Below are 13,548 nucleotides of genomic sequence, written 5' to 3'. Positions count from 1 at the left end.
CATTGTATGTTTGCCTCACAAAGTGTTACCCGGAGCAAAAAGAACACATGGGATGTGCATACTGCTGCTGTTTTGCACTAATTTTACAGTAAGATAGTGCCAGCCAAAGTAGTTGTGACAAATGACACTCTACAAGTGGTGCTGGCATGAGTAATTACGCAGCTTCTGGGGCCAGGCTTGTAGTGACCTTAGTGTGGCGGCACCACTGTGCTGACAATACCTAACCTAGTGAGCTTAAAGTTAGTTTGAATGTGTCTGTACAAACCACAATCACTAGTATAGTGAAACAGCTTTGCACTTGGGGCATAGCTAGCTACACTGACAGGCAGAAAGGCTGCAGTCCCACAGAAGGAGGAAAAGAAGAAAGGAAAAACCCCAGAAAACCACAAGGTAAACATCCTGGAGAATGAAAATCGTGTGAGGTATCAAAACATGAACATAATCCCTATCCACCAAACAGTTCATGTTTGGATGGAGGCTGTGTGTTGCAGTGATGGGAAAAGGAAGGCACATTGTCTCAACTCTGGAAGGAGAAATAGCTTATAAATACAAACAGCACTGAAACAGGACTGTAGACTTTACAAATCATTGGATAGGTCCAGCTGTCAACATGATGCCCTTGATCTCCCTTGGGTAGCTCCAGGGAGCTCATTTTCCCCTCCACTGCTCATCTCCAAGATTAGTGGAAATGACAAGGGATGGATGCAGCTGTCAGGAAGCAGGTCACTCGCTCCTGCATGTTGCAGGAAGACTCTTTCCATAAGCAAACTGCAACCTCTCTCATGGTGTATTAGGACTATAAAACCATCCAAGGACTTTAACAGCAGGCTCCTGCACTTTCCAGGCTGGCTGAGAGGAATTATAGAATCAACAAGGCTGGGAAAGAACTATTAAGATCAAGCCCAGCCATTAAAGGAAGCTTAAATGTAAGTCCTATCTTAGGACTGGATGTCCTGGCCCTTTGTCCAACAGTAAGCCTGCTGGCATCCCAGAGTTTTACCTCTCTCCTCTTATAAAGGATACAAACCAGTGCTTCTGGCACAGCAAGCATTTAAAGCAGCACTTCCCCACAGTGAGGCCACAGCAGGGGGGAAGGAGGCAGGGGACAGCTGAACTGTTCTCAGGCCTCCGGAAAGGCTGAGTTTGTAGGCAGAAGCTCATTCACATGAATCCCTGGGGCATACAACTGTCTTCCAGGAGCAAAATCAGCAGTGCACAAAATCCCTCTCACCATGTCAAGGACAGAGACAGCCCCAGTAATCAAGGCACTAGGACTGGCCAGAAACACTGACAGTGTGGGCTGTAGCAGGTGCCAGGGCATTTCCTGTGTCACTGTGCACTGTCAGGTGACAGGCATGCAGCAGGTGATGACGAAGTCTGAGTGGAAGCTGACCAGCTGGCAGGACCAAGGGGGATAAGGCTCCCAGAGCTTTTGCACAGAGCCTGCAGTGTGAAATCAGGGTAGTCTGGCACTGGGCAGGGGCAGCACCATCCTGCAAAGTGCTGGGCCAGAACAGGCAGGGCTAGATTTGGTATCTGAATCCAAAAGAGTAATGTAGGAGCCAAACAGGCCTTGAAAGCTGGCAGGATAGCCAGCAGGAAAAGATGACATCATTTGAGAAAGGAATGATGCCAAAGAGAGGTGGCATGGAGGGGGACATAAAACAGTGCCAGGACATGAGCATTAGAACTGGCTTCCTTAACCTTTCTCACTTGAGACATGAAAAGGCGATGGAAGTAAAAGCCTTCCTGTGCACAGGTCCTCACCATGGCCTCCATACGTGCCCTGCGCTCCTCTTCTTCCTTTTTCTTCCTCATATTCTCCAGATCTTGCTTGGCCTCTGCAAATGACTGTAAGAAAGTGTCGAAGATGCCAAAAAATTCATCTGGCTGCATCTTGCCCTCACTCTCTCCAAAATGCTTCAGTGCCTTGGCATACTGTCAAGGGGGCAGAAAACACAAGAACAATAATTAGGCAAGCAGTTTGGTGAAGACAGCGAGGAAAGCTTATGAGTAACCACACATATAATTCAATACCCTCTTACCACTCATGCAGTGAGAGCAGAAACTTGCTCACCCCCCCCCATCAACAGAAGTGCCCTCCCTTAAGGCAGGTGCCTGTGTCCCTGAAGAATCTGCATTCCTGGATATCCTTTAGGCAACCTGGGCCAATGGTGCTGGAGAGCACTAGCTGTCCACTTATTCTGTCCACTTATACAAAAAAAACTATATTCAGTGGCTGAGGGTGACGGAGTAAGTTCAGAAGTTGATTGCCTAGCCACATCTCAGCTGCAGCTGTGGGACAGCAGGGGCATGGAAGACAGTGAGCTAGTGGGGAAACAAGTAGTTATAGCCCATCCTGACTACCAAATAAATAGTTTTAGCCCATCCTTTCCCCTTTCACATTCCCCTCAAATTACTTTTTGAATGACTGCAGTTAGAGGTATTTTTGCAGTAACATTACATTATGTCCTCTCAGGAGCCTTTTGCTGTGTCATCCACCACCCTGTCTGAGTCAGGGTGTTGCCTGGGAGAGAGGAGACTATGGACAGACATGGCATGAGAGTGGGTCAAGGAAAGCAGCCAGGGCTCCCAGGCAGACTAAAAAGAGCATGAATACATCACAAATGGCTTTTATTTTAAAAGACAAATGTTGAGGCTGCAGAACACATGTGAAGGCAGCCAACTGGCAGGACTTCAGTCACAGAGCTGTCCTGATTGGGATATGGTAAATTCACAGCATCCCCTGGCTCTTGGACATCAGTCTTGCAGTAGTTGTACTCTCTTCTTTGCTCTCTCACACTCACAAGCACGCCCTTCTACTCACCAAAATGCACTCAAATACATGCACATATAGTCTATCGACAGCATGTTCACATATGTCCAAAGTCCTATATAACTGTACACATCTAAAAGCTTCATTGTCCAAACAGCTTCTTTCACACACTTTTGTATCACAACAGGCAGCACCAGCAACGCTTCCTCCATGGCACTGCTGCCCTGGTACACAGCTCCCCTGGCATTCCCTGCCTGCATGTCATACACCCACACTGAGCAGCAGAGCATCCTTACAGACCTCAACGTTTACCAAACCCAGACTCTCCCAAGCTATAGACTGCCTTCAAACTCTCTTGTGTGTGTACTCAGCTCATGCTAACACAGCCCAGCTTCCCTTTCCTTAGGTGGGTGATCTTATAGAATGGAAAAGACAGTAAGAACAGTTCAGGCTCCAATCCCAAGCACAAAATGAGCTTGAAAGCAGGTCTTAGGAACCCCTCTGGCACCAGGTAAAGCATAAAAAATGTCTCCCAGTCAACTGCAGGGGGAACAAATCTCCAGGGAAAGCAGCTTCCTTCTGGCTCAGCCTGATTCGACATTTTGCTTTCCCTGCCAGGCCCACAAAGCAGTTTGAAGCAATAGATTCTTTTTTCTTTAAAAAGGCTTCATTCTCAGCCAGAAACAAACAAAGAAACTCAAAGTATCTGGGAGGAAAAAAAAAGAAAGTGTTGGAAGAAATGCAAGTTGCTTTGAGCTACCAAACATGTCAGGAGCTGAAGGAAGCACTATAGCAGCAATGTCAGGGAGGGACTTCAGAGTATGGAAACAGCAATAGATTACTTCTCTGGTTTAACTCCTTTTCTCTGCAACCTCTGAAGACACACACACACAAGTATGTACACCTACTCCCTCTCTCCTTCCCCATCTGTATATATGTATTTTCTCTGTATATAACATACACATATCTGCTTGAATATTAGTAAAGTGCAGTGGTCTCACAGTAATCCAAATCAACCAACACCAGCTGTTCAGTAGAGAAAATACAGGCTGTCAATACCACAGGAGGAGATAAATCACCTCCATGTTCTACATATTCTTGGCATGCCTGCCTCAGCGTGCCAATGAGCCAGAGAAGCAGGAGTGCAAGAGAAAGACTTCAGCACAGGCATTGCCACCTTGAACACATAGAGCGCTTGAAGCGCATTGCTCACAGGAGATGTGCTACCTCGAATCTCTTCCCACTTGTGGTTAACTCCTGTGACAACTGAAGATAAGGTGCAAATTAAGAGCAGCAAGTAGAGCTGCCAGCCAGAAGGAAGACTTGTCAACCTCCTGTGAAGTGGAGCTCAGGAGCAGCCCACAGGAGATGGTTGTTGTACCTAGTGATGCACTGCCTCCATGCCCTGCATCCCTCCTGTGTACAGCCAATGTGAATGAGGGGGCACGCAGAAACTGAGCTGGTTTGAGCCCAAGAATGCCCACAGGGATTTCCTGGACTCTTAGGGAGGCTGGGGGTTGAAAAGGAGGGGGTCCTTGCCTGGGGCTCTTGGATCCTCCACATATGGAATTCTCCATTAGAGGGAGGTGTTGCCTGCAAATGTTCTGCACATGGCCTGTCACCCACCTACCAACACCAGCTCCTCACACTGGCAGAGGGGCTTTTGCCACTGCCTCCCCACTGCTACTCAAAGGAGCAAGTGTTGCTGTGCTGGAAAGCCCCAGCAGCCTGGGACCCTTCCAAAGACACTCATGAGTGCAAGGTGTTGTGGTCTCTAAGCAGCAGCAAATCAGAGGCTGAGAACAGCCTGTCTTTGGTGCCCTGTAAAAATGGCTTACTAGCTCACAATCATTTACAGTAAAGCAGGGAAAGATGAAAAGCAAGACTCTGAGCACTAGATGTACTAAAATAACTACAAAAGAGAAATCTGCACTTCACTGAAGTAAACATTTTCCTTCTTTCTCTACCCTCTCTGGAAAAAAATGTTGACTGAGCAGAGGAAGGCAAGTCAGGAGTTCCAGCTTCTGCTGCCAGCTCTGCACATAATGTGGCTTGGGAACTCAGGCTCCCTCTCTTAAGTCTTCGTTTCTCCATTTGTTACAGAAAGGCAAGTGTTGCCCACTAATGTGGCATAAGAAACAGCAAAAAATATCAGTTGCTCACATCTGTAGGGCACTGCATCAACTCAGTGCACTACTGTAAACAGACCCTCACTGTATTTTCACTGTTTAAATTGCAACAGACCCCTCTTTTTTATTACTTCTGTTTCCCCATAGCTCTGGTCCTGCTATCATGTGTGCTTTTTTAAAGCACTAGTGCCTCGATGAAGGTCAGCAAGCTGCTGGAGGCAGCCTTCCCAACCCTGCTATGAAGCCCAGGCTCCTACCTCCTCACAGTGGCTAAAACCACACTGCATGCTTCACTCAGAGCGTAAGAGGCAGGGAGCACAGACCTAGGTGCTCTGGACTCCAGCCCTCTCTTCTGCTCTCTGCCACAGGATGTGTGTCACCCTGTACTAACCACTGCACTGCTCCATGGGCAGATTCCCTGCCAAGCAGTACCTGCTCTTGCCACAACTGTGAAATCTGTAGCTAAGACCTCATGCATGCGAAATGCTTCCCAGAATTTTGTGACGTACTGTAATAGTGCGGAACAAGGGCTGAAACTCGATTGTTCCTAAAGTCATCTGGGGACAGATGACATGGGCAAAAGCGAGATGGAAAACTGTTTCAGCAGGTTTTCCACTGTAATACAGGACTGTATGTATTTTTTTTCTTTTCATTAAAACATTAATTTCCACACCATAAGGGCCTCCATGCTCCATGATACAACAGGTCCACAAGCTCAGTGCCAGCTATGCTTCCTCTGCCAAACTTTCCACTGAATTCATCCTCTTGCCAAAGCAAATCGTTTAGACAGTTGTTTATTTTTAAAAGCCATTTTAGCAGGGAGAGGGAAAACGGGACAGCAGCACACACGCTCGCTGCTGTGCTTGCCAACGAAATGTTAAACAGTGGCAAGCTCTAGAAATGGCAGGAACAGGCCTCTATGAGGAGGAGGAAAAACAGCCATGATAAAAATTTCCAACTGTCTGTGCTGTCTGCTATTGCCAGAGGAGCCAATGTATGATGAATTATACCATGTAGCCATGCAACATGAATTGTTTTCCCCAGAGAAGTAATCTTGTGCTTGCTGTTATGAAGACTCCAATCCTATAGTGGGGTAGTTCAAATAAATGTCTGTTTCTTTATGGAACAGATTCAGAGTAGTCAATGGAAAGAGCCCAGCCAATTTCAGGCAGGGCTGGGCTCAGCACTCCTTGTGCCTACATGCTCTTAAAGAATTCTCCCAGGAGTTCAGCAATGACTCTGGCAGCCCCAAAATCGAGATACAGGCACTATAAACATTTCTGATATGTTAGATGCCGACTTGGCCTGAAGCATCTGCAGTTCTAAGTTACCAGGCATAGCTCGTAATTCATTTAACAAAAGGCTGTTCCTGATAGCCGACTGTGGTGCCAGCTCATGCCCTTTGTAATGTACATTGTCTTGACTTCCTCAGTCTCCATCCTGATCCATTCCTTATTCATTAGCCCCAGTGGCTGACAGAAAATACCAATCCCCCAAAATGAATGACTGAAGTGCACAGCCTGTAACTGGGACTTGGAGTACAGTATTTCTGTGTGCTTTACAGCATTCTGCCATTAATTACTAGTTTCTTAAATGGATTTTGGCTTTCATTGCCTTTCTGTTCTTCAAAACAATTACTATATGTGCTAAGCTTATTAAATGCATGTGCAGAGTCTGAACTCCTTTCTCCATGATGATGAACACTCTGTTTGAGAGGAGCTGTCATGAGAAAGACTGGGGATGGACACTTTTCCTACCCACCTCGTCAGTCTTGCCCAGGCAGTGGCCTCTGTTGTGCCTCTATAGAGAGGCTTAGTGTTTAAGGCCAGGTTGTATGTGGCTCTGAGCAACCTGGTCTAGTGGAAAGTTCCCTGTCCATGGCAGGGGGGTTGGAACTAGATCCAGAAGGAACTTGGAAGGTACCTTCCAGCCAAAACCATTCTATGATTCTATGATCACAGGAGTGGCAATGCCTGATTGAGCAGACTTTGTTCTAGGAATATCCAAAATTTCTTAAAAACAAGTTTGTTATAAACCAAGCACAAAGTAGAACAGCTACGAAGCAGTCTAGCAATCTAAGTTCATACCTCTCAGCATTTAAGTACATTGTAAAACTTCATATAGAGCAAATGTTACCTTGTTCAAATAGGAAAATGAAATTCATACCATGGGAGGTCACTGTTCCTCTGCCTGGGCATTTTCATTATTTCCCCACAGGAAACACAGGGAAAAATGTTCACAGACAAAATTCAACCCCATTTTGTTCTTTCTGATGTAAAAAAAAAAAAGCTTTTTGTCATCTATTCAACCATGTAACAACTAATGAAGGATTCTAGGGCAGAATTTCTCTTTCTCCTGCCCCACCTTCCAGTTTATGGGAAATGGCAGAAAACATTATCCCTTGATCTAATCTATATATTCCCGTATAAAGTGGCATTGAAAGTGAGAAAAACACAAGAAGAACAAGAACCAGCTGTACTAGGGAGCCTGTTTAAAGAGTCAGTCTAAGTTTTCAATCAGTTCTTAACCAAGCCATCTGTTTGCTGCATGAAGATAAGTATAGTTACAAGGCTTCCTCTGCAAACATGGATGCCTGCATCTGACAATGTGGCCCTTTCAGTTTAAAATACCAATTCCTCCCCATGGTCACTAACTGTAAATGGTCCTGGTTTAAGCAAAAAGGCCAAAAAAAGTACTGCATGGGATTGTGAAAAATGTCAGGTCAGCATCACACGTTTGTAATGGATTGTTTCCATAAATAAAAGGAATGAAGAAATGCCTTTTGTTAATACTAAAGGCATTTTAAAAAATAAAAAAATTCCCAGGTTTGAAAAGATAAGTTGTATTGTTTTAAATCCCAGCTGAGGAAACATGGCTCTGATTACCTCCTGGCAATCAATTATCCACATCTATATTTAGAATGATATCCAACTCCAGCTGTTAAAACTAGAGCTTCATTATTATTAACAAAACTATGAACCAGACCAATTCTTCCTGGGCTCATTAGGATATTTTTCAAAGTCCTCCCTCTTTCACTACCTTTTTTTTCAACTTGCTTTGAGAAATAAAAAAAAAGTACAGGATAATCTGCTGTCTTGGTCCCTCCCTTTAATTTGGGGTTATAGTAGGTTTCCATAGTAAGGAAGAGCTCGTGATTCAACAAGCACAGAGAGCCCACTGAGGCTGGAGGATGTTGTAGGCTTTGCAAAGCACATCTGGTTTGTTGAAAATTTTCAGCTTTTTTTTTTAAGAAAAAAATAAAAGAGGAAAAAGAGGAAGAAGAAAAGGGAAAAACAATGAGGCAAACATGAGAAATAGCTCAGTATTGGAGCACTTGTAAGGACAGACAGACCCCTTTTAGAAGCCCAAAAGCAGCCAGTGGAAGACACTTTTTTGCCAGTGGAAGAACCAAAGCCATAGGTTGAGCAGAAGCTGGAATGGCATGTGTTCAAACATAGTAAGGGTGTGTGAGGAGAAGGTAAAGAAACGTTTCCTAAGCATGTTATAGTCATTAAAATAAAAAGTCTCTTTATGTTGAGTGCTTTATGTTGGCTATGTCTAAAAAAGCGTGCAGCAACTTCCAGACATATTGGTCTGTCTGTAAGGAGATTCTCGGTTATTATTAAAGCAAAAGAATGAAATTTTTCCTGCAACTGCCTGATCAAGAAAAGTTGCATTGCTGGGCTGGACATGTACCACTTTCTGGTTTTTAACCCCTGACTGACCTTGTAAAGAATCTGCATTGGACTTTTGTCCTAGTGCCAAAAGAAAGGACCACCACCATCTTAATACTAAACCAAAAGCAGGTAGTCTAAACCAAAGACAGAGTGAATTCACTTTCAGAAATGTGCACGTAACTATAATGAAGTTGAAATATTTATCTAGTCATAAAACAGAAGCCCCCAAACTAAAGAAAACTGAGCTTTTCTCAGTAAATTTTGTGAAGATACAGAATATAAAATATTTGTTTTGTGCAAGTCCATATTACCAACATTATCTCCATAGCAAGGAAATGCAGAATGACATTACTGCAGAGAGACTGGATAAGCGAGGAGTCTTACTGTTCGGATCCTCAGCCTCTGTTCTGCCTATCCTTCAAAATTTAAGGCTTACCAATCCATTGGCACAACACAGGTTTTGTTAATAATGCAATAGGTCCCTTAACGATACAAGGACTGACACCTGCTGTGGAAACAATTCAATGCAAACCAAATAACATGTTTGCTTCATAAAGCCAAAAGCACTTTTAACATTCCAGCCAAGAAGGGCAGATTTGCCGTTACTTATCATTTACTTTAGAACTTGCTCTTCTCTAAAGACTTTCATATGCTTATGATCTTTTCATATAAATTCTCTCATTCAGCTGAGAGACAGAGGTGTTAGTGCCAGACTCCAATCATCAGCAAAGAACAAGCACCTCTTTAGTTGTGCAAATCTGGTAGTGGAGATGCAGACAGTGAAAGGACAAAATGATCAGAGCAGCACCTGAAAAGTAACATGCACATGGTGCTGACTGTATAAGAAGGAACCAATAATGTCAGACAAACCATGCATGTTTGGGATTTCTATCCTTGCAATGAAATACAGGAAGTAACAAGAGAAGTATACATGGAAAAGATCAGGTATTCAGGGTTACCAAACTACCCAGAGGTGTATTTTTTAAGAAAATTAAACACAAATGTCCCCAGCTGAATAAGCACAGTGGGATGAAGTCAAAAGAAGGTGGTAAAAGTTATGGTAAAAGTTATGAAGTCACTATCACTAAAGGAACTCTTTTTGAGAGACTTCTCAAAAGCAGTCCCTTCAACACAACCACATGGTGTGATACCATGTTGCCATCGCAATTCTATGTTGCCATCGCAATTCTACGGCACACATGGATAATACTAAGAAAGATTGGCAAGAAGTGGGCAAGAGCATTCTTTTAAACCTAAAATTTATTCTAAATGGCTACATACTAGATTAGGAAAAGTAAGAAGCTCAACCTAAACCATTTTCAGTGTCTATTACAGTTTTCACTACAGTCTCAGCATCTAGCATTACTGCTTCTGTTTTGATCAGGCTTTTGACTGAGACAGTGAAAAACCCTAGACACTTCAGAAAGTATTCTTACCTTGTCTCTAGCCTCATTGAGAAGGTCTTCTAACTCCGAGAAGCTAAAACTGGCCACAGTGATGAAATCGCTCATAACGGGAACAAACCTGTCCCCTGATTCCCACATGCGTCTCTTCTGATAATCGAGTTCCTGAAAGAGAAAAAGTAAGATATAGACAGGCAAGCATCAAAGACTCTTTGCTGACAAGGAAGGGAGTAGGGAAGCCCATCTTAGTGCAGAGCATGCTGTGCTCCCGCTCCTCACACATTCATCCAGAGCTATTACTTAGAAACCACTCACTTAGTCAAAGGTTTTGCCTTTTCACTATGAGATGGAAAGTTAAGGTGGGATGAAGTTATGGTTTCCTTTATCCTCAACCAACCACTCCCAACAAAGCCATCAATATGTTGAATTTCTAAGGCAACTTTATAATCTAAGCATCAAGTATATTAAATGCTGCATTTTTTTTTCCTGTGCAAAATGACAAATAATAGAGAATTCAGATTGCGTAGCAAGTGATTTTGGAATTTTTAATAGTGAATTTCCCTCATCTTCTCTTCCCATGGTGACTCAAAAGCTGTATTCTTGGGGAAATGCATACATGTGTGAATAATCTGTATAGTTCCTAGCTCTGGATCTCCCCTTTAGTTCTCTGAAAAGCACTAGGTAGGCAGCAAAAAGACATCAAAATTAGTTCTCCCACTGAAGAACAAGCAGACAGATGTCAGGTGCAACATTTGCTAGAACCCTGCTAACCAATAAGCATTAGCTTGGAATCATTAAATTCACACTTATAAACTGGGGCTATTATGATAAGAAGTTTTATGAAGAAGGAAAAAAAACCCACATAAAACCACAGAAAACTAAGCTCTATTTGTCCACTACCTACAGAAAGAAGAGAAAAAAAATTGTAAGATTCTTTCTTTCTGGCTCAAGTTTTTTAGTTTTAAGTCAAGATTACTCATGCTATCTCTTCCCTTACTCTATTCACCATACTTGTGGCACAGAAAGAGCTACAGAGCTCATCAAAATGACCAAGTTATAGTAAGAATGGCAGTCTCCTATGCCTGTGCTTGGCTTGCATGCTGTTGACAGTCTCATGAGGACAAGGAAATCATGATCTGGGCCTCATCTTTATTCTCAGCTGAATAATCAGTGGGAATGATAAAGCCTTACTTCCTGTGTAGAGAAAATCAGCATGAAACAGCAGGTCAAGTTGCAATCTGACCCACTGTTCCCTTTGGAAAAAAAATGTTTTTGTGCTGGCTCCAACTCCAGCTACATCCATGTTTGGTGCTCTGTGTTACTAGTCATCAAAATATTGGTTCACAGAGCCAAATGGACAGGTTTGTAAGCATCTATGCTGAGAAGCTCCTTGGGATTTGCTCCACAGTGCTGCTGAATGCAAAGAATAGCTTTGGCCATCAACAATCTAAAATCAGATGTGATATATCTATCTGGTCTGATGTGAATTGGAAAGAGAATGTAACCACTACAGGGAAAGACCACAAGGCAGAAAAGAGAAAAGAAATGAGCAGATGGCCAGAGAAAAATCCATATTAAAGAAGTGCTACTTCCCATGCTTTATATTACATTCTCTTCTCCACTTCTTTTCCGAACACATCACAAGGGATGGTGCCGGGAGCACGACTCATTTACATTACTTTGCAATGAATTGTCTCTATGCTACAATTACTTTGAATTGGACTTTATGCATACAATAAATGTCACTTCACTTGCTTCTCAGAATCATTCTTTTTTTTTTTTTCTCAGACACTCTTTCCCACTGTAATTTATAAGTTAATTTTAGCTGAAAGTTGCTCTACCCTCTCTTCCCCTCTCCTTAAGCAGGTGGGTAAAACAGTTCTGTCATCTTACACATTGTTGAAAGCCATGGCACTTGGGATGTTACTGGAGAGCAAACTAAGATTAGGTGGTCTGCCCTTCCGTTTCAAATTCAGTCCTACCCTGCAGAATAATTCTTCCAAAATAAAAACCAACAAAACACAAGTAACCAGCATGATTATGTAATCAGCCCAAGAGTGATTCCAGAGTATAAGAAACTCATCTGTATCTTCTAGAAATGGTATATACTAATCATAACAGCACAACTGGAGAAGCTAGGAAAAGCTCCTGTGGGGTGGGCTGCTGATTCTGTAGAGAGATTAAACATACAGGCATAGCAGTGGTTTCTCAAGCAATTGTTATGATCTTCTTGCCACGTGAGAGAAGGGCTCTGCTGACAGAATTCACTTCCTGAGTTGGAGAAGACCAAGAACTACTTAGTTGTCCTTCTGGGACCATCCTACTCAAAGGCGACAGCTGCATGCACCTCTTGAAAATGACTGTGTCTTATTTTTACAAAGCTTCCAGCCCAGGAAGGCAAAGGGTTAACAGTACCTTTAAGATCATCTGACTGTGAAACTATTTTTAGCTTTCTATTCTTAAGGGGCTTTGAAGAAACTTCTCAGTCACTGGAGCCAAGGCTGTGGTGAGAACACACTGGAATTGAATCAAGAATCACACCTTCCCCTCCTCCACCTTCCACCTGACACTGATCTTCCATTGTTGCTATAGTGCTGCTTTTTACACACCAAAAAAACATGAATTGAGCAAGCAGACTGGGAGGTGCTGGCAGCCCCAGTCGAAAAATACCATAGCAGCGAGAACAGTGAGGTGCGAAGATGGTGATTGAATGGGGAGAAAAGGTTGTCCATGGAACCCATGTATGGGAAAGAGAAGAAAAATTGGCTGGAAAGGCAAAATAAATAATCCAGTCACGCAAAGGAAAACAGAAGTAGGCACTCATATTTCAATGGGGGGAACTGTGGGTCCCAGTCAAAACTTGGCCTCTCTTCGTGACATGAACTCCATGTCAGCCTTCCCTTACAGGAGATTTTTAATCCTCAAGCACTGCACTCCATGGATGTGTAAGTATCTTTTCTCATGGCTGCGCTGTCTCTTACCCCAACAACCCAGAAATAAGCTTTAGAAAGTTTGTTTTTTTTTTTTTTTTTTTTTTTGTGGGAAGATCACTGGCTAATTACATGATGAACTCTTGAAGATTGTTGTTGCTGACAGGCCAAATATCCCTTCCTCTACCCCCAGAGCCCAACCAAACTCAGGCCAGATAAAAGGAAAATTAAGTCAGTGAATGAGGAGGATGGGAGGGTCCTGAGTTAGTTACTTGTACACAGGTAATCCTTGTGCAGAAACCACCCAATACAATTCCCAGCAACTGATCCCTTTTCCAGCAGTCCCAGTGCAGAATGTTCCCCATCTCAAATGCACCACTAGAGCATTAAACTAGCATTAAACTGACACGAGTTGAAAAAGACAGGTGAAACACTTGAAGACAAAGGGATTCTGAAAAGTGTGTCTAATAAAACCCTGTGTGAAAGGGCAAAGAAAGTTAAACACATCAGGGACTTTCCAGAGCTCTGAAGACCTCTGCCTTGCCTCTCAGCAGTACTGTTCCCTTAGTATATCCAACAGGCAAGAGATGCCAGCACCAACCTAAACGTAGGATTTTGTTTCTATATTTGCAG

General features: G+C 43.2%; 1 protein-coding gene across 2 annotated transcripts in view; it reads right to left on the bottom strand.

Moving 5' to 3' along the window:
• Nucleotides 1–13,548, bottom strand: part of DAAM2 (dishevelled associated activator of morphogenesis 2) — a 171,597-nt gene that overhangs the window by 6,010 nt on the left and 152,039 nt on the right. For both annotated transcript variants that reach the window (XM_062619065.1, XM_062619066.1), the window contains 2 exons: nucleotides 10,019–10,150; nucleotides 1,768–1,938 (listed from right to left, as the gene is read on the bottom strand). In XM_062619065.1, the coding sequence (XP_062475049.1) occupies nucleotides 1,768–1,938; nucleotides 10,019–10,150 (303 nt within the window). The remainder of the gene's footprint in view (nucleotides 1–1,767; nucleotides 1,939–10,018; nucleotides 10,151–13,548) is intronic.

This window comes from Pezoporus occidentalis, unplaced genomic scaffold (genome assembly GCF_034315485.1).
Source record: "Pezoporus occidentalis ecotype Australia unplaced genomic scaffold, CSIRO_AGI_Poc_V1 ctg209, whole genome shotgun sequence".
NCBI lineage: Eukaryota > Metazoa > Chordata > Aves > Psittaciformes > Psittacidae > Pezoporus > Pezoporus occidentalis.
This window is presented reverse-complemented; position numbering and strand designations above follow the sequence as displayed.